This window comes from Syngnathoides biaculeatus, chromosome 6, assembly GCF_019802595.1.
Source record: "Syngnathoides biaculeatus isolate LvHL_M chromosome 6, ASM1980259v1, whole genome shotgun sequence".
Lineage (NCBI taxonomy): Eukaryota > Metazoa > Chordata > Actinopteri > Syngnathiformes > Syngnathidae > Syngnathoides > Syngnathoides biaculeatus.
The window spans coordinates 10,482,899-10,502,407 of NC_084645.1; the positions used below are offsets into that span (position 1 = coordinate 10,482,899).

General features: G+C 42.4%; 1 protein-coding gene across 2 annotated transcripts in view; it reads left to right on the forward strand.

Annotated features, from left to right (window-relative positions):
- Positions 1-19,509, forward strand: part of hydin (HYDIN axonemal central pair apparatus protein) — a 136,664-nt gene that overhangs the window by 60,699 nt on the left and 56,456 nt on the right. For both annotated transcript variants that reach the window (XM_061822146.1, XM_061822147.1), the window contains exons 36-44: positions 6,536-6,659; positions 6,751-6,825; positions 6,962-7,132; positions 10,649-10,819; positions 12,013-12,173; positions 15,454-15,528; positions 15,625-15,808; positions 15,973-16,102; positions 17,503-17,659. In XM_061822146.1, coding sequence (XP_061678130.1) covers positions 6,536-6,659; positions 6,751-6,825; positions 6,962-7,132; positions 10,649-10,819; positions 12,013-12,173; positions 15,454-15,528; positions 15,625-15,808; positions 15,973-16,102; positions 17,503-17,659 — 1,248 coding nt within the window. The remainder of the gene's footprint in view (positions 1-6,535; positions 6,660-6,750; positions 6,826-6,961; positions 7,133-10,648; positions 10,820-12,012; positions 12,174-15,453; positions 15,529-15,624; positions 15,809-15,972; positions 16,103-17,502; positions 17,660-19,509) is intronic.

Consider the following 19,509-nt stretch of genomic DNA (forward strand, 5'->3'; position numbering starts at 1 on the left):
GGACTACTACCTCATAGTGGTGAGGAATCTGGCCTTGCCTGTGTAGCATTTGCATGTTCTGGTGTGTTTGCGTGGGTTATCTACCGGTACTCCTTTTGTCATGCATTCCAAAAACATCCATGGGCGGTTCAATGAAAACTATAAATTGTCCATAGGTGTGAATGTGAGTGCAGCACAGTGGAACAACTAGTTGGAGCATTGGCCTCACAGTTCTGCGGACCGGGGTTCAAATCCCAGCTCAGCCCATATAGAGTTTGAATGTTCTATCCATGCCTGCACGAGTTTTCTCTGGGCACTCCCACATCCCAAAAACATGCATTAATTGAAGACTCTAAATTGGAAGAAGGTGTAATTGTGAGTGCGAATGGTTGTTCATTTGCCTGGGATAGGCTCCGGCACCCCCATGACTTTTGTGAGGATAAGTGGCCCAGAAAGTGGATAGACCGATGTGAATGTGAATATGTGCACTGTGGTTGGCTGGTGACAAATTCAGACTATACCTCAAGTACTCCCAAAAGGCTCTGTTGTTCATGAGCAAGCATGGTGCAAGGGTCACCACTTTTTTTTTTTTTTTTTTGCTTTTGTTTTTGCACTTTTATTTCCCCACTTTGTGGGAAAATGCCTCAGGAAATAGTCCCAATAGTTCAAGAAAGTTTCTCAACATACAAAGGTCAGGAATTTAGGGATTTCATCTTGTACAATGCACAATATCATCAAAGGATTCAGAGGATCTGGAGAAATCTCTCCATGTACTCGAACCACCAAGGCTGAAAAAGAGCATTGAAAGCCCAAAAAGCTTCAATGCCTAAAATTGCCCTGGATTACGAGTAAAAACTGGCATCATTGTCTAAGGCATATGACCAAGATTATTATTTAACACAGTTTGTCACTACACCTACAAATGCAAAGTCTAACATGCAAAGTGAAAGCCATATATCAACAAACAGCTTCTCCAGACCAGAGCTCATCTAAGATCACGAAAAGTGTAAAAGTACTGTGGTCTAAAGAGTGTACATACAGGGTGATTCAATAATTAGGGTGAATTTTTGGGTACAAGGAGTTATAACACAGATAGAAGCTTACTTTTGTTTTTCAACGTAGTCCCCCAGCACTGTCACACACTTTTCCCATCTGTGCACAATTTTCCATATTCCATCCATCCATCATCCATCCATCCATCCATCCATCCATCCATCCATCCATTATCTACTGCTTTTCTGGGTTGGGTCTTGGGTGAAGTAGCTTTAGCAGGGATACCCAGATTTCCCAGCCACTTCTTCCAGGTCTTCTGGAGGGATCCCAAGGCATTCCCAGGCCAGCCAAGAGACGTAGTCTCTCCAGCGTGTCCTGGGTCGTCCTCGGGGTTTCTTTCCGGTGGGACATGCCCGGAACACCTCACCAGGGAGACGTCCAGGAGGCATCCAAATCAGATGCCCCAGCCACCTCATCTGGCTCCTCTCAATGTGGATGAGTAGCAGCTCGACACTGAGCCCCTCCCGAATGACCGAGGTTCTCACCCTATCTCTAAGGGAGAGCTTGGAGACCTTAAGGAGGAAACTCATTTTGGCTGCTTGTATCCAGGATCTTGTACTTTCGGTCACGACCCACAGCTCATGCCCATAGGCGGAGGTAGGATCGTAGATCGACTGGTAAATTGAGAGCTTCGCCTTTCGACTTAGCTCCCTCTTGACCACAACGGACCGATACAAAGTCTGCATCACTGCAGACGCTGCACCGATCTGTCTGTTGATCTCCCGCTCCATTCTTCCCTCACTCATGACCCCAAGACCCCAAAATACTTGAACTCCTCCACTTGGGGAAGGATCTCATCCCCAACCTGGAGAGAGCACGCCACCCTTTTCCGACTGAGGACCATAGTCTCGGATTTGGAGGTGCTGATTCTCATCCCAGCCGCTTCACACTCGGCTGCGAATAGCTCCAGTGAAAGCTGGAGATCACTGCTTGATGAAACCAACAGAACCACAAAGAGCAGAGATGCGATGCTGAGGCCACCAAACCCGACACCCTCTATGCCTCGGCTGCGCCTAAAAATTCTGTCCATAAAAGTTATAAACAAAATCGGTGACAAAGGGCAGCCTTTGCGGAGTCCAACTCTCACCAGAAATGAGTCCGACTTATTGCCAACAATGCGGACCAAACTTTGACAGCGGTCGTACAAGGACTGAATAGCTTGTATCAGGGGATTCGGTACCCCATACTCCCGAAGAACCCCCCACAGGACTCCCCGAGAGACACGGTCGAATGCCTTCACCAAGTCCACAAAACACATGTAGAACTCCCATGCACCGTCGAAGATCCTGCCGAGGGTGTAGAACTGGTCCACTGTTCCACGGCCAGGACAAAAACCACATTGGTCCTCTTGAATCCGAGAGTCGACTTCCCGACGGACCCTCCTCTCCAGTACCCTGAGTAGAGCTTACCAGGGAGGCTGAGGAGTGTGACCCCTATATAGTTGGAACACACCGTCTGGTCACCCTTCTTGAAAAGGGGGCCCACGACTCAAGTCTGCCAATCCGGAGGCACTGTCCCTGATGTCCACGCGATGTTGCAGAGGCGTGTCAACGAGGACAGCCCCACAACATCCAGAGCCTTTAGGAACTCCGGGCAAATCTCATCCATATCCTCATCCACTTCCATATTCCTTCAGCGTAAAAATCTTAAGACTGATGTTTCAGTCGCTCACAACACTTTTGACTTTACTGTCACTTTCAAACTTTATGCCTCTTGTGAATTCTTTCAGGGGACAAGAAAGGTGAAAGTCTGAAGGGGCAAGGTCTGGGCTGGAAGGGAGATGATTGCGCGCAGTTCCCAGCCCAGCTTGTTGTGGACTACTGTGTGAGGCCTTGCGTTGTCATGATGAAAGATGACTCCTTCTGACTGATGATCTCTGCGTTTGTTCTTTATGACTTTCTTGACCTGCCTCAGGAGTTCACAGTAGTTGGCTCTGTTCACAGTGCTTCCATTGTCAAGGAATGAAATGTCGATTGGGCCTTACACGTCCCAAAAAACAGTGAGCATCATCTTCCTCGTGGACCGCTGGGAATTGAACTTCTTCACTGGAGAGCCGGTGTGCTCCCACTCCATGGACTGCTGTTTGGATTCAGCCTCATAGTCTCCTCACATGTGACCACTTTCTTCAGAAACTCACCACCATCTTTTTCAGAGTGGGAGAGACACTGCTGGGAGAACTCGACCCTATGCTGTTTGTGTTCTGCAGTAAGTATCTTTGTAAGTAAGTAAGCACCCACCGGGAGCTGACCTTCGAGTAGCCAAGGTCATCATGGACAATTTTGTGTGTTGTCCCAACAGATAAGATCAAAGTCTTTGCAATGTCATCCACTGTCAGTCTTCTGTCAGACTAAATAAGGTCAGTGACTGATTCAACCACCTCAGGAGACCTCCCTTCTGTAGGCCTCCCAGGCCTGTCTACGTCCTTAACACTGCTATGTCCTTCTTTAAAGAATTTAGCCCACTTGTGGGCATTTTTTCGAATGAAAAATTCCACAATACACAGTTGACATTCTTCTATGAATTTCAGCTGGTTGGCAGCCTTCAGCAACTAAAAACCTGATAACTGACCACTGTTCAATTCTGGAGTATGCTACTTGGTCGGCATCTTTTTTAATCGCCAAAACTCTCAAAGGTTTTTTTTTTTTTTCAATCTGCAAAAGAATTAAAGACGTACAATATAATGATAATAATATATATAATATAAATATATTTAAAAAAGTGAGCTTCTGTGTTTGAAGTCCTTATAATGAAAAATCATGTATCATGTTTTTAGAAATCATGGACATCAGGGCAAAGAGTAAAATTACCATGTTAAAGCCCATCATATACAGTGAAGAAAATGAGTATTTGAACACACTGCTATATTGCAAGTTCTCCCACTTAGAAATCATGGAGGGGTCTGAAATTTTCATCGTAGGTGCATATTCACGGTGAGAGAGATAATCTAAAAAGAAAAATCCAGAAATCACAAATCAGGCCAAAGAGTAAAATTACCATGTTAAAGCCCATCATATACAGTGAAGAAAATGAGTATTTGAACACACTGCTATATTGCAAGTTCTCCCACTTAGAAATCATGGAGGGGTCTGAAATTTTCATCGTAGGTGCATATTCACGGTGAGAGAGATAATCTAAAAAGAAAAATCCAGAAATCACAATCAGGCCAAAGAGTAAAATTACCATGTTAAGCCATCATATACAGTGAAGAAAATGAGTATTTGAACACACTGCTATATTGCAAGTTCTCCCACTTAGAAATCATGGAGGGGTCTGAAATTTTCATCGTAGGTGCATATTCACGGTGAGAGAGATAATCTAAAAAGAAAAATCCAGAATCACAAATCAGGCCAAAGAGTAAAATTACCATGTTAAAGCCATCATATACAGTGAAGAAAATGAGTATTTGAACACACTGCTATATGCAAGTTCTCCCACTTAGAAATCATGGAGGGGTCTGAAATTTTCATCGTAGGTGCATATTCACGGTGAGAGAGATAATCTAAAAAGAAAAATCCAGAAATCACAATGTATGATTTTTTTAACGATTTATTTGTGTGATACAGCTGTAAAATAAATATTTGAACACTTGAGAAAACCAATGTTAATATTTGGTACAGTAGCCTTTGTTTGCAATTACAGAGGTCAAATGTAGTTGTTCACCAGGTATGCACACACTCCAGGAGGGATTTTGGCCCACTCCTTCTGACAGATCTTCTCTAGATCAGACAGGTTTCTGGGCTGTCGCTGAGAAACACAGCGTTTCAGCTCCCTCCAAAGATTTTCTATTGGGGTTAGGTCTGGAGACTGGCTAGGCCACGCCAGAACCTTGATATGCTTCTTACAGAGCCACTCCTTGGTTTTCCTGGATGTGTGCTTTGGGTGTTGTTGAAAGACCCACCCACGAAACATCTTCAATGCTCTGACTGAGGGAAAGAGGATGTTTCCCCAAAATCTCACAATACATGGTTGCGGTCATCCTCTCCTTAATACAGTGCAGTCGTCCTTTCCCATGTTCAGAAAAAAAACCCACAAAGCATGATGCTACCAACCCCAATAGGTATGGAACTCATCGTTCGTCTTCCCCCAAACACTGTTAGTGAAATTATGACCAAAAAGTTCCATTTTGGTCTTATCTGACAACAAAACTTTCTCTCATGACACCTCTCTATCATCCAAATGGTCTTTGGCAAACTTAAGATGGGCCTTGACATGTGCTGGTTTAAGCAGGGGAACCTTCCGTGCCATACATGATTTCAAACCATGACATCTTAGTGAATTACCAACAGTCACCTTGGAAACGGTCGTACCAGCTCTTTTCAGGTTATTGGCCAAGTCCTGTCGTGTGGTCGTGGGCTGATTCCTCACCTTTCTAAGGATCATTAAGACTCCACAATGTGATATCTGGCATGGGGCTCCACTCCGATTGAGATTGACAGTCATGTTTAGCTTCATCCATTTTCTAATGATTGCTCCAACAGTTGACCATTTTTCACCAAGCTGCTTGGCAATTTCTCCGTAGACCTTTCCAGCTGTGTGGAGTTGTGCAATTTTGGCTGTGGTGTCTTTGGACAGCTCTTTGGTCTTGGCCATGTTACAAGTTTGTTTTTTACTGATTGTATGGGGTGGACAGGTATCTTTATGCAGCTAATGACCTCACACGGGTGCATCTGATTCAAGATAATACATGGAGTGGAAGTGGACTTTTAAAGGTCGACTAACAGGTCTTTGAGGGTCAGAATTGTAGCTGATCGACAGGTGTTGAAATACTTATTTGCAGCTGTATCACACAAATTGTTAAAAAATCATACATTGTGATTTCTGAATTTTTCTTTTTAGATTATCTCTCACACAGTGGACATGGACCTACGATGAAAATTTTAAACCCCTCCATGATTTCTAAGTGGGAGAACTTGCAATATAACAAGGTGTTCGAATACTTATTTTGGTCACTGTAGGTAACTTGAAGGACCCATCAATGCTGGAAGGTACATCAAAGGTTTTGGAGCAACATATGCTGCTGTCCAAGCACCATCTTTTTATCTCCATGACAATAGATATCGTAGACGGTTCAGCTACTACTGTGGTACTGCATGCAAGTATGGGAAATTTTTCTTTTACGAAGCTTAAAAAATACAGTAAGTGTCCTCAGTTTCCAAACCACCATATAGTGTGATAGGTGGTGTAACACTGTGGTTATGGGTGTTTGTTCAATTGAAAATGGGTTGAAAATAATTTGCAAAGCTTTGTGCTCTATTTTTATTGACATTTTTACAAAATGTTCCACCTTCATTGGAATTGTGGTTTGTACAAAAAAACATTCCAACTTCACTCTCACTTTCACACCTAATGAGAATTTATTCTTCAATTAACCTCAGGTGCATGTTTTTTTACATAGGAAGAAGCCACGCACACGATCACACTTAGTCATTCAGCTTTTTCCTTTTTCTGTCACTATTTGTGTCCCTTCTTTCCTCTCTATCCCCCATTACGTCACTCTGTCAAGATGCTGAATCTCCTGGATGGATATGATGCAAATGATGTACTGCTGCTGCCTCCGAGACATGCTGGAGAGAGTCTTCCCATAGAACTTGTGGATTTCTACAAGGATCACTGCTCTCGGCTAAAAGGTCATGATAGCATCAAGCATAGGGACACTTCTGCATCTGTCAGAATTTTTTTTTTTCAAATTCAATGACCTCATTTACCTTTTTCTTCCAGATAAGCACGTATCTGGTATGAGTCTGCAAAAACGGAGAGGTGGCAAAAGGGGTGAAAGACGAAGAACTGAACTGAGTGAGTGTGACTGCACAAAGTTACATGTTCAATATATTATCGCAATTTATTTATTTGGTATCTCATCTTAAATATCTTATCTATTATATGTATTTTATCTGTTATTTTATGTCTCCCGTTTATCTGTATACCTTAGTCATTGCAGACATCATGAAAGCAGAAGCTACTGGGAGTCTGGGAACACTAGAGCTAAATCCCCTATCCAATGCAATTGCACGCTACATGGGCGTTGACCTGTCACCCAAAGGTCTAGCTGCTCTGAACTGCAGAGGCATTGCTATTATTTTATATGGAGCTCCACTGACAGGTAACCAAACAAAGAAAAACCTAATTCTCAAGTATTTCAGTCGCAAAATAGAATTAATTGGATCTTATCTCTGCATTTCATATTTAAAAGTGAAAACAGTATATCTACAATACAGTGCAGTGCAGTATCATAAAGTATAAAGTTTGTCTGACATCACTTCCTGTATATGATGTGTAATCTGCCTCACTGTGCTACTTTCCATAGAGTAGCAGGTCAGTTCAAATTTCCTTTGAAGGATTATTATCATCAATCCTTCAATTTTGTATAATCATTGTCCTCATCCTTGCTAACTTTGGATAAGAGACAGTGTACACTAGTCAGTTGCAGGTGCAGATAGACAAAGAACCATTCAAGCTCACATTCATACTGTAGACATTTCTGTAAATTCTACATTTACCACATACCCATCTATGCACCCATTTTCTGAACCATTTATCCTCACAATGTTCACGGGAGTGCTGGAGCCTATCCCAGCTATTGTTGGGCAGGAGGTGGAGTACACCCTAAACTGCTTTCCATCCAATGGACACAAACAACATTCACATTCACAATCATACCTATTGGCAATTTAGAGTCTCCAATCAATGCATATTTTTTGGGATGTGGGAGGAAACAGGAGTGCTCGGGAAAAAAAATCACGCAGACACAGGGAGAACATGTAAACTCCACACAGTCGGAGGCGGAATTTGGACTGTGAGGCCAACACTCGAACCAGTTGCTCCACCGTACCATCTTACCACATACGGTGCCTTGTGAAAGTATTCAGCCCCCTTGAACTTTTCAACCTTTTGCCACATTTCAGGCTTCCAACATAAAGATATAAAACTATTTTTCTTTGTCAAGAATCAACAACAAGTGGGACACAATCGTAAAGTGGATTTAAATTTATTGGATATTCTAAACTTTTTCACAAATAATAACCTAAAAAGTGGGCCGTATAATATTATTCGGGCCCGTTGCATTAATGCTTTGTAGCGCCACCTTTTGCTGCAATTACAGCTGCAAGTCGCTTGGGGTATGTCAGTTTTGCACATCGAGAGACTGAAATTCTTGCCTATTCTTCCTTGCAAAACAGCTTTATGTTTGAAGCCTGAAATGTGGCGAAAGGTTGAAAAGTTCAAGGGGACCGAATACTTTCACACGGCACTGGACCTTACAGTCAAATATTTTAAAGTGATTTTACAGTAATTAAAGTTTCCACTGCATCACGGGATTTTGGTTGATGTCACACAGTTACTTTATTTTCCATGCAGCCCAATTGTGAAGACGTTTGCGCCCGGCATGTTGAACAGAAATCAAAACCTTTTTGCGCCTGTAAACCATCATTTGCGAGGCAATCTAAAGAGAAATTTGATACTATTGTAGTTACAAATATTCATTTCATCTAGAAAAACTACATAAAACTAATTAATTTTTAGTTATAATAATCGTCTCCCCCACTTTTTCAACACCCACACAGCATTGCGGGACATAAAAAAAAATATGTGCACGTGCTGCAGGCATTTAAAAAATGGACAGAGGGCAGCAAATAGCGTTAGTTTACACACCCTTGCTCTAAGTTGTCCTATTATTGTCAATGTGGATTTGAATTGCTGTGTGCCTATCATGAGCCCTGTGATAGGCTGGTGACTAGTTCAGGGTGTGACCTGTCACTAACACAAGGTCATCTAGGATAGGCTCCACCTCACTCACAATGCTAATACGACAAGCTCAATAGAAAATGGACGCACAATAAAAAACACTGTTCAAACAAACATTGAAGGTCAAGTGTCATCCCCATAAACATTCTTAAATAGATATTGTAATGAAAAATACATATAACATAATTCGCTTCAATATCCATACGCAAAAATAAATATGGGCGGAGAGCGCGTCATCCATGCGCAAAGTTGCGGAAGTGTCATTCTACGACATCCAAGTGGTCGCCATATTGGCTGCATCTTCTGTCCGTGACATCACCCCAGACATTCGCTATTGAAACCATGGGGTGGACCCTACTATGGGAGATGAACACGCCCCTTCTGTCACGAAAGGTCTTTTCGAAGAAGAGAACATCACACAACCGAATGAAGTTACCGGGTCAACATTACCCTATTGTTTTGAGCCATATTCAGATGATATGCGATCATGGCCAAACCAGCTCTCCATCCGATCCACTTCCGCGGCGGAGATGAGCCATCGCTGCCTGCCGCCGCGACGAGCCACCCCAGCCGACAAGGCTGGTGGCCGGCTGCGATGAGCGCCGAGGTGGCTTATCATGGCGCCGAGCCAGGCCGCTTTACAGCGTTGTTCATAGCTGATGCCGAGCCTGACGCGCAGCCTTCGCCGAACCCGTGACCGGCAGACGCGGCGGCTTGGCCGGGGTGGCTCATTTTCAGGGCCGTGGTGGCTTATCACGGACCCGAGCCGGGCTGCTTCACGGCGTTGTCGTCGCATGCGGCTGAATGCGCTATTATCGGTAGCGTTATTCAGTGCCGCTGCCGTCTGCGAGCCGACGTTGCAGCCGTCCGATGCGCACATGGACACATTTAGCACGCCTGTCATACGTATGTGGATCTTTTGTTACGTTATGAGAGACCGATTACGTGGTCCGCCCCAAACTATTAGTTTTTTTAGTCGGTGTATATACACTTACCTGTCATTTGGAACCCACAAAGCTCTCATCCCTTGCACTCATGCAATCCATTGTTCACGACGAACTGGGTCTCTTGCAAACTTATGAAGGGTAAATCCATCCTCCCGTATGTTCAAGCAATGTCCAGCAATGCAACGAACTGGCATTTTGGCTAAAACGAAGGAACAACAAGCTACATTCCTGGAGGTAAAACTAATGGAATCAAACAAGTCCACTTGAGGGCGGTCCTTCCATGTATGTCACTTCCTGCTTCTTCTCAAAAACAAACCCCTCGAGAAGATTTTCACGGCGGGAGTTACAAATAGCTGTATATGTCAAAATCATGTTTTGTGGTGAAAAAACGCATGGGTCCATGTCAGCTGCTGTTTTTTCATTAATAACATACTAAAAATCATGCATTTCATGACAGTGGCCCTTTAAGAATGTGAAATTAAAGTGTAGGCGTGTCTCACCTACGTATTTTGTAACATGAAGTGTCACTAATGCACTAAGCGACAAGATGTTTAGCATTCAACCAGTCAGCTGCAAGCAAGACACTAATGCTCCATTCCCACCACACAGATTCACATCTATCTGCGTCAGTTGCATTGACTTTCTATGAAGTCACGCCACATTAAATGCCCAAAACGTGCCTGTTGGGAACTTATCTTAACATTAGTGCAGTTGTTGATTCCACTTTCTGAATGTAACCATTCAGGTCTCATTAGATATGGTGTAGGTTTTTGCTTTACGTGTTGACAGTTTTTTTTTTTACTGTAAAGGCATACCTTTTCATTTTTTACTCAAGTTTGTCTGGGATCTACTATACATGCACATTATGGGGCCACAGTTAATATTGAAAAAAAACTCAATGTGTTTTTCCTTCTCTAACATTCTTTAAGATCAAAGGAGCAAAGCGGCTGCTCTGGCAAATCACTATGGAGGGGCATGTCTCAGTATGGATGCCATGCTTGCTGATTCACTGATGCATGGAACTTCCCTCGTAAGTCTGGCTGGAAGACAGCTGTTTAACCGTGCAGCTGCGGAGCACGCTCAGAAGATGGAAGAGGCTGGTGCGCACTATATTCTTTTGAAATCTTTCATACTATTGCATCATTTAATGGGGACATTGTGGGAATGTGACTTTTTAATTTGTTGGATTCAAATACAGTAGTTGGTTCTTATGAATGGCCACTCATCAGGTGTAAAATAACACAACCATATAAATTTTATATACTCCTCTACAAAAACAAACAAACCTCTTAAAGACATTATACTCCAGTCATGCTGATAAGCCGATGGATTTTTTTCAATGAAAACGTCCCAAATATCGCCGACAATCATTCCGCTTTGTGAAAGCTACTTCAATAAACCAGTGAGCACTGTTAGCAACATACAAGGTAGCGTACCAAATTGCTCAGTGCTGTACTTATCACAATTTTATAGACAAATGATCATATTTAGATTTGCGGCAGAGAGTCGGGGGGAATAACAAAAAAATATTTGAGAAGCACTGCAGTAAAGAGTTATGGGATTGGCAAGACAATTCATCGTCAAGCACTCAGGCTTTGTAGGATAAATGACATTGTGTTAGTAAAACTTTCTATTTTGACTACAAAACATGAAATTATGAATCGGTACTCAATTTTCAATGGCAAGTGACCATGGTGTAAATCTCAGATGTGGACGAAAATGAAAACCTGCAAATAATTTGTGACATTTGAGTAAATGCATGTGTATCATTTTATATACCATTAATGTTACGAGGTAATTTCCAGAAAACTATCACACAGTAATGTAGCTCATACAAATAAGGGCAAAACACAGGTAAATTCAATGAGTGCACAGCTTTTTTGGAGGGGGTTCTAATTTCACAAATTTCTGTTCTCTGAACTACTTCACGTTTACTTATTGGAGACATTTTTACCTTTTGGTATTAGTTTAAGAAATCAATATTTTTTATGACATACAGTAGGTAAGGGACAGATTACGTTTTATGACCAATTTCAACAAATGAGATGTAAAACATTGTGTTCAATTATTGGTCCCTAGGTTGATTTGACCAAAAAAAAAACCCAACACATCATAGACATCCTATGAAAACTAGGAATTGTTTAGAAAATGCACATTTGTCTCCTTGAAAGTTTTTTTTTTTTTTTTGGAAATTACATCACATATGCTGCTGCAGTATTTATTAATTACTTATGAGAGGTGTAGATATCTCGCATATTTAAGGATTGAAGTCAATATATAATTTTTCTTCCAGTTCAGTTATCCGCAGATATCGGATTAAGAGCGGATTCACCATGTGAAGCTACAGCTGTTTCGCCGAACTCAGTTCCCACTGAAACTCATTCAAAACCTGCTGATAACAGCAGTACTGAGTCAAGAACTCAGAAGGAGAAAGGAAGCACCCACAGCAGCATGGTACATTTTCTCAAGTCCTAATTGAGTGTATTTAAGATTTTTTGGCCTGTTGTTAGAAATCTGTGTTTTTGCATTCTAATGTTTTAACACATACTAGGTGTTTATCTGAAAACAGAATCAAATAGACCACTGGGACTGAAAATATTTTTTTCTTTGCAAAAATGTGGAGGAGATGACCCATTTTTTGGTGATGGGAGTGGTTGAAGGGGAACTTGGAGTTTGTGTATTAATTCCTCATAAATGTAACTATCATCGGCACCAGAATCAATGAGGGCAGTAATGGGGTGGTTTTGAGCAGAAATTATAATGTACGCAGGAACCATCATGAGAGGGACTGAAAATATTTTTTTCTTTGCAAAAATGTGTAGGAGATGACATTTTTCGGTGATGGGAGTGGTTGAAGGGGAACTTGGAGTTTGTGTATTAATTCCTCATAAATGTAACTATCATCGGCACCAGAATCAATGAGGGAAGTAATGGGGTGGTTTTGAGCAGAAATTATAATGTACGCAGGACACCATCATGAGGGGGGAGAGCTCGCAGGAACAGACGTTTGGCTCAAATCATGGACATTGGTTTGAGGCTGGTCTTTTTGTCAGAGAGGGCACAAGGAAGTAAAACGATCAGATTGACCACAATAAATGAACAGCCACTAGGTATCCTGACACTGACACTCTTAGGGGTCTAAACATGTTTTGCTAATTTGCGTGGCCTCATCTGGTACATCAGAATGTTAGCGAAAGTGTGGAGTGCGATAGAGGAGCCAGGGGGACTGCTATCAGGGTGCTTAATGTGGAAGAGTGTTTCCACGAGTTAAGATCATGCTCACGGGCCCTATTGTGTCTCCTTTTATCGATAGCATGGTCAATTAGAGCCTCAAGAGAGGAGGGCTCATCCCGGACATCGAGCTCATCTTTCATTTGGTTGGTGAGGCCATTGGGGAAAATTTCAGAGTGTTGCCTCATCTCATCCACATTTGCTAGTGAGGACACAGAAGTTGAGGCAATATTCGGTGATGGACCTAGAACCTTGTGAGACCAAGAGGAGACAACGTGTGGCTTCTTTGCCCTGGACAGGGTGATCAAACATCTTAAGGAGTAACAGAAAAAGAGGCAAACAAATGGAGAACCGGGGAGGAATTCTACCATAATGCAGTGGACGATTGTGCTGCATTGCCGTGATGGTTAGTAACAAATGCTTCTTTGGATTAATCAATAGGATAACTGTATGGTTGGAGGTCAAATCTGAACATGTTAGCGAAAACTGAATACATAAACCAAGGTGGCCAGATTAGTTCTCAGGAGGGGGGCCATGACACAGGCTAACAGCGGGACATTGCAAGTGACTTGACTGACTTTTGAAACTCCCAAGTCAGAGCATAAGTCATAAGATAGCATTGATTAAGTCCGCTGGGAGAAGACCCACCGTCCCATCCCAGCCCCTGCCTGTCGGTGCCCCTGAATGGAGCTCCTGGGCTGCAGGTGACTGCCCCGAAATGCATTAAAGTTCAATGAAAGTCAAATGGCCTGAGCCTCCGGAGGTCAGGAAAACACATCAAGTTCCAGAAGTGAGGTCATTCCCAGTTATTTTGTCCAACAAAGAGCCGACATTGAAGGATTAAAAAGCAGTCCGCCCAAAGTTTGGTGCGAGTCCCCTACCATGGCGGGTCATTCAGGCTGTGAATCTGTCAATCCTGTCTGTATCCGGGGTGGCCTTCGGTACGTGCTCTCTGGTTTTGTTTACGTTTGTGTTTTTCGGTCGTCTCGGGACTCTAGTACACAAGAAATGACTTGCTAAGCAACAAAGAGTCTTCTATGGACTTTTTTTTCGACAACTCAGCAATTCACTGAATCTTCTGATGAGGTTCTTTGTATGGAGTGCAGAGTGGCTTGGGGGCTGCGGGCTCAGGTGGATGGTGTAATGGAATTGGGTCGGGTTGCAAATGGGAAGAAAGAAGGAATACCTGTTACCCGTGGGAATGCAATGATTCCATGAGTTCCTGGACTGTCCGTTCTTATTCATTGATAGAGACTCTGTGGTGGGTGAGTGGAGTCGTTCTCACCTCCAAGTTTTCTGGTTCCATGGTGGCCAAAGTTTTCTCTCATGTACAAAGAGCTGGACCCGAGAGCAGGCAGAGGCAGATGTGTGATGATGAACAGATTATTGAGGAAAGGGTAATAGAGGTAGGGAGCTAAGCTAAACGGGACTATGTTTGCACGAAGGTATGCCCTATATTTGATTTTCAATACATGTCTCATATAAATGAATTAGCAGTTCTTCGCTTCCATAACATAGCTACGTGTGAATGATTGACACACTTGATCTGTGTTGAGCGATATTTTGCGATGATCTGACTGCACAAACGTGTGTCTGTTGGCGGCTACCGAGCTAAGCTAAACTGGACTAGCGAGTCCTAAAAAGCCTTCGACGTGCACCGAGACACCAAGACTGAAGGAAGGATGTTTGAGGACACTATAAAGTAGTGATTGTTGTACTCGGTCGGGACTTACGTAGGTTCGGCAATAATTCAAGAATAATTATTGAGGGGAGCGCGTGACGTTACACAAAGAAAACAAGCGAAACAACTCGTAAATCAAGCCTCGCCTTCTTTTCCTTCATACGGCGGTTCACAAACGGCTATACGGATACACATACAGATTCTGCACACAAGTGTGATATGTAACACGAAAATAGGAAACTGTCAATGACGAATTTGTCTTTGGGTTATAATATATTATATTATGTGACTTCTCGCTCTTCCTCTGACTCTGGAAAGATCTCGCACTAATATCAATGTTTTCTTCGTCGATATGCATGTAAATACCATTGAAATACCCCTCGCTGAAATACTTGAAGCCCTGCTGTCTGCTTTTCAACGATATTTCACTATTCGCTAAGAATGCGAGTGAGAAATCAGCTGGTAAATCGGACAATTTTGCTCTAGTCTTTTCTTCCTGCGCCGCCAGTTTTGCTAATTGTTTGTCTGAGGTTAGCCCACGTGGGGTGACGTAACTTAAGGAGGCGTGGTTAAGTGCCCTGTAGGGAGGGGTCAATTGAAGACGGGTGCTGTGAAGAGAGAGGGGAGCGAAAGAGAGGGTGCAGATGCGCCCTCAAGGCAACAAATGCGGAACTGCATGGCAGAACATGATTTTAAGTTTACTTTGTTTATAAATCATATACCCTTTATTTTAAAAATGTTTTGAGTCATGTACAGCTCACTCATTACCTTGTGATGATGCGCTCTATCAATAAATTCGACTTGACTTGGCTTCTGTTTCAGCCAATGAATAAGACAACACTCAGCAATCTCTTGCCTGAACAACTCCTGGTTGATATCCTGGCAGAGAGGTTTCAGGTAGTATGCAATTAATTATATTCTATTTTTACCAAACAATTGATATATTTAATCATTACCTTTTTCTTCTTTTTTATGGTTGCTCTTGTGATTTAGTCAGATGACTGCTATTGTGGCATCATAATTCATGGTCTTGATTCAGTCTATACATCGTCAGTGGCATACTCTCTTCAAGTTGTTCTCAAGGCCCTCAATAACCGTAAACACATTTACGCGATCAACTTATCTGACACATACAGTGCCCTAAAAGCTCGGATGAGGGCAAAAAGAAAAGCTGAAGGTAAATTAATACATAAAACTATTATTTTCAGAAAAAAATATGCACCTAGAATTTTACAATTTAGTACGAGTAACTCTCAGTAACTTACCCAATGATCATACGGACTATTTATTCCATGTTTAGTTATTAATTGTCATAAAAAATGTGCACTGGGCATTGGACAGATGCATTGCTGAAGGAACAAGCACAAAAGGAGGAGGAGTGGCTGCAGAACTTGGATGAAGAGGAATATGAAGCTCTGCCAGAGGAAGAGAAAGATCGTATTAATGAACGACAGAAGCAAAAGAAACTCAAGTAATGATGGCATAACAACAGTGAGGAAAATAAGTATTTGAACACCCTGTTATATTGCAAGTTCTGCCACTTAGAAATCATGGAGGGGTCTGGAATTTTCATCGTAGGTGCATGTCCGCTGTGTGAGAGATAATCTAAAAAGAAAAATCCAGAAATTACAATGTATGATTTTTTTAACAATTTGTGTGATACAGCTGCAAACTGTATGAAGCTAAACATGACGGTCAATCTCAATCGGAGTGGAGCCCCATGCCAGATATCACCTCGTGGAGTCTTAATGATCCTTAGAAAGATGAGGAATCAGCCCACGACCACACGACAGGACTTGGTCAATGACCTGAAAAGAGCTGGGACCACCATTTCCAAGGTGACTGTTGGTAAAACACTAAGACATCATGGCTTGAAATCACGCATGGCACGGAAGGATCCCCTGCTTAAACCAGCACATGTCAAGGCCAATCTTAAGTTTGCCAATGACCATTTGGATGATAGAGAGGTGTCATGAGAGAAAGTTTTGTTGTCAGATAAGACCAAAATGGAACTTTTTGGTCATAATTTCACGAACAGTGTTTGGAGGAAGACGAATAATGAGTTCCATCCCAGGAACACCATACCGATTGTGAAGCATGGGGTTGGTAGCATCATGCTTTGAGGGTGTTTTTCTGCACATGGGACAGTATGACTGCACTATATTAAGGAGAGGATGACCGCAACCATGTTTTGTGACATTTTGGGGAACAACCTCTTTCCTCCTCTTATTGTCAGAGCATTGAAGATGGGTCGTGGCTGGGTCTTTCAACGTGACAATGACCCGAGGCACACAGCTAGGAAAACCAATGAGTGGCTCCATAAGAAGCATATCAAGGTTCTGCCATGGCCTCGCCAGTCTCCAGACCTAAACCCAATATAAAATTTTTGGAGGGAGTTGAAGTCCGTGTTTCGCGGCGAGAGCCCAGAAACATGTCTGATCTAGAGAATATCTGTGTGGAGGAGTGGGCCAAAATCCCTCCTGCAGTATGGTGAACAACTAGAGGAAACGTTTGGTCTCTGTAATTGCAAACAAAGGCTACTGTACCAAATATTAACATTGGTTTTCCCAAGTGTTAAAATATTTATTTTACAGCTGTATCACACAAATAAATCGTTAAAAAAAAATCATACATTGTAATTTCTGGATTTTTCTTTTTAGATTATCTCTCTCACAGTGGGCATGCACCTATAATGAAAATGTCAGACCCCTCCATGATTTCTAAGTGGGAGAACTTGCACTATAGCAGGGTGTTCAAATACTTATTTTCTTCACTGTACAGTCACCTCCAGTCACCTCCAGATCTCACAATAATGTACCTTCATTAACCTTCGTTGACACTGACTGAACACTATATATTTCTATCTGTCAGAGTTCTTGAGCGAATCATGAAAATGCAGAAGGACAAAAAGCAGCAGGATGATTTGAAGAAAGTGAAACTCGAAGAGTTAAAAAAGAAGACTAAAAAGGGTGTAGTTAAGGAAAGCAAACAAGTCTCACGGAAAAAGGGTTCTGTGGACAGTAAGCAGGTTGGCACTTTTTATTCAAAAAACTTTTTCATTAAAAAAAAAATACCCTTTATTTGTACTTTTCCACCCTTTCATACTGTTTAGTAGGTGTTTACAGCATTTTTGTTTTTGTTTTCAAGCAGATATCATTCCTTTTTTAAGTTATGAGCGTCTATGATTTGGCAGCCCATCAGAACATCTCCGTTAACTTTCTCCATTTGTACTTTTTAACTTATTTTTTGTATTTTTGTACTTATTATGTTTTTGGATGGCACCATGGATGAGCTGGAGGACATTGGCCTCACAGTTCTGAGAACTCAGGTTCAATTCTGGCCCCGCCTATGTGGAGTTTGCATGTTGTTCCCCTGCCTGCGTGGGTTTTGTCTGGGCACCCCATTTTCCTCCCACATCCCAAAAACATGCAACATTAATTGGACATTCTAAATTGCCCCTAGGTCTGATTGTGAGTGCGGCTGTTGTCTTTCTCTATGTGCCCTGCGATTGGCTGGCAACCAGTTCTGGGTTTACCCTGCCTCCTGCCCGATGACAGCTGGGATAGGCTCCAGTACTCCAAGGACTCTTTTGAGGATAAGCGGCTAAGAAAATGGATGGATGGATGGATGGATATAATTTTTGTTTACAATATTACATAATTTAAGCATTGATATATTTTGTCTTAAGAGTATTGTCATTCTTGGACTTGTTTTCAATGCAACAACCATAGGGAGTAATGGCTCAAAATGGCACCAGCTTCTGAAGAATGCATCCTAAAGGAAATATGGAGAAAATGAAAATGAAATTGAAATGAAGTAGTCCCTGCTGAAGCCCCTAAAGGCTTCATTATATCCGCACTTAGGTGACCGCGCTGATGTCACTGCATGTATCCTGCAGTAAGCCCAACCCACGCGTCCTGTTTTGAATACGTATATACTACAGTCCTTCCTCTTGTCGGATGTGTCGGAACGGCTGGTGTTGACGAGAATGGCACAGGCTGCATTGTTTGGCCATTTCCACTAGCCATTTTTACATTCCTTTCTGTAACAAGAAACAAAGTAACAGCAATTGCGACTGTGGCAGAGTGTCTACTAGAACCTAGCAGAGTGCACATAGATGACCAAATAATTCTCCAAAATGGATCAAGAAGGTGGCGACATTGGTGGTATGTGGAGCCGGGAAAGAAAGTTTTGAACACGCACAAAAGTTCTCACCTAGACCAGCGTTCATCAACGTTTAATTTTAAATGCTGCAGAACATTCAAGAACATTCGTGGAACGTTTTACTAATGTTCGCCGAGTGTTGCATGCGTTTGGCTATCATTAGTCAGTCGTTACTGTAGCATTACTTGGTTGTTTCTTAATCATTTGCTTTGCAGTGAACGACTCACTGGCGACCGCTCAACGACCACTGAACAATCCCCTGGCTCAAACAACGTGTAACTAAAATCAAACGAACGTCCTTTGGCGTCCATTGAGCGTTATTCGAGTGTTTCCTGAAAGTCCATGCATATGGGTATATAAACCGATGCTTTGAATTCTTACTTGCAGCGCTAGTGGCTGAAGTCCGCACCCCACCTTTTTTTCGTCTAGGCGGCATGATACTGACTGTTCAAACTCACGAGAACAACTGAAGTGAGTATGAAATTTCCAACGTTTTTGTTCCCGTTCCACTGTAAAAATTACACGCCAGTAAAACGGTATTCTGTCGTTATTCACCCGTTTAGTCATATGCTCAACACGCTCGTCTAACGTTGACAAAGTGACAGTGACACGTTAGCACACGCTAATGGTTTTTAGGGGTACCTTATTTGGTCGCTGTTACACGCTTCTCGTGCGTTAGACACACATTAAGTCATGCGTTAGACAGACGTTAAT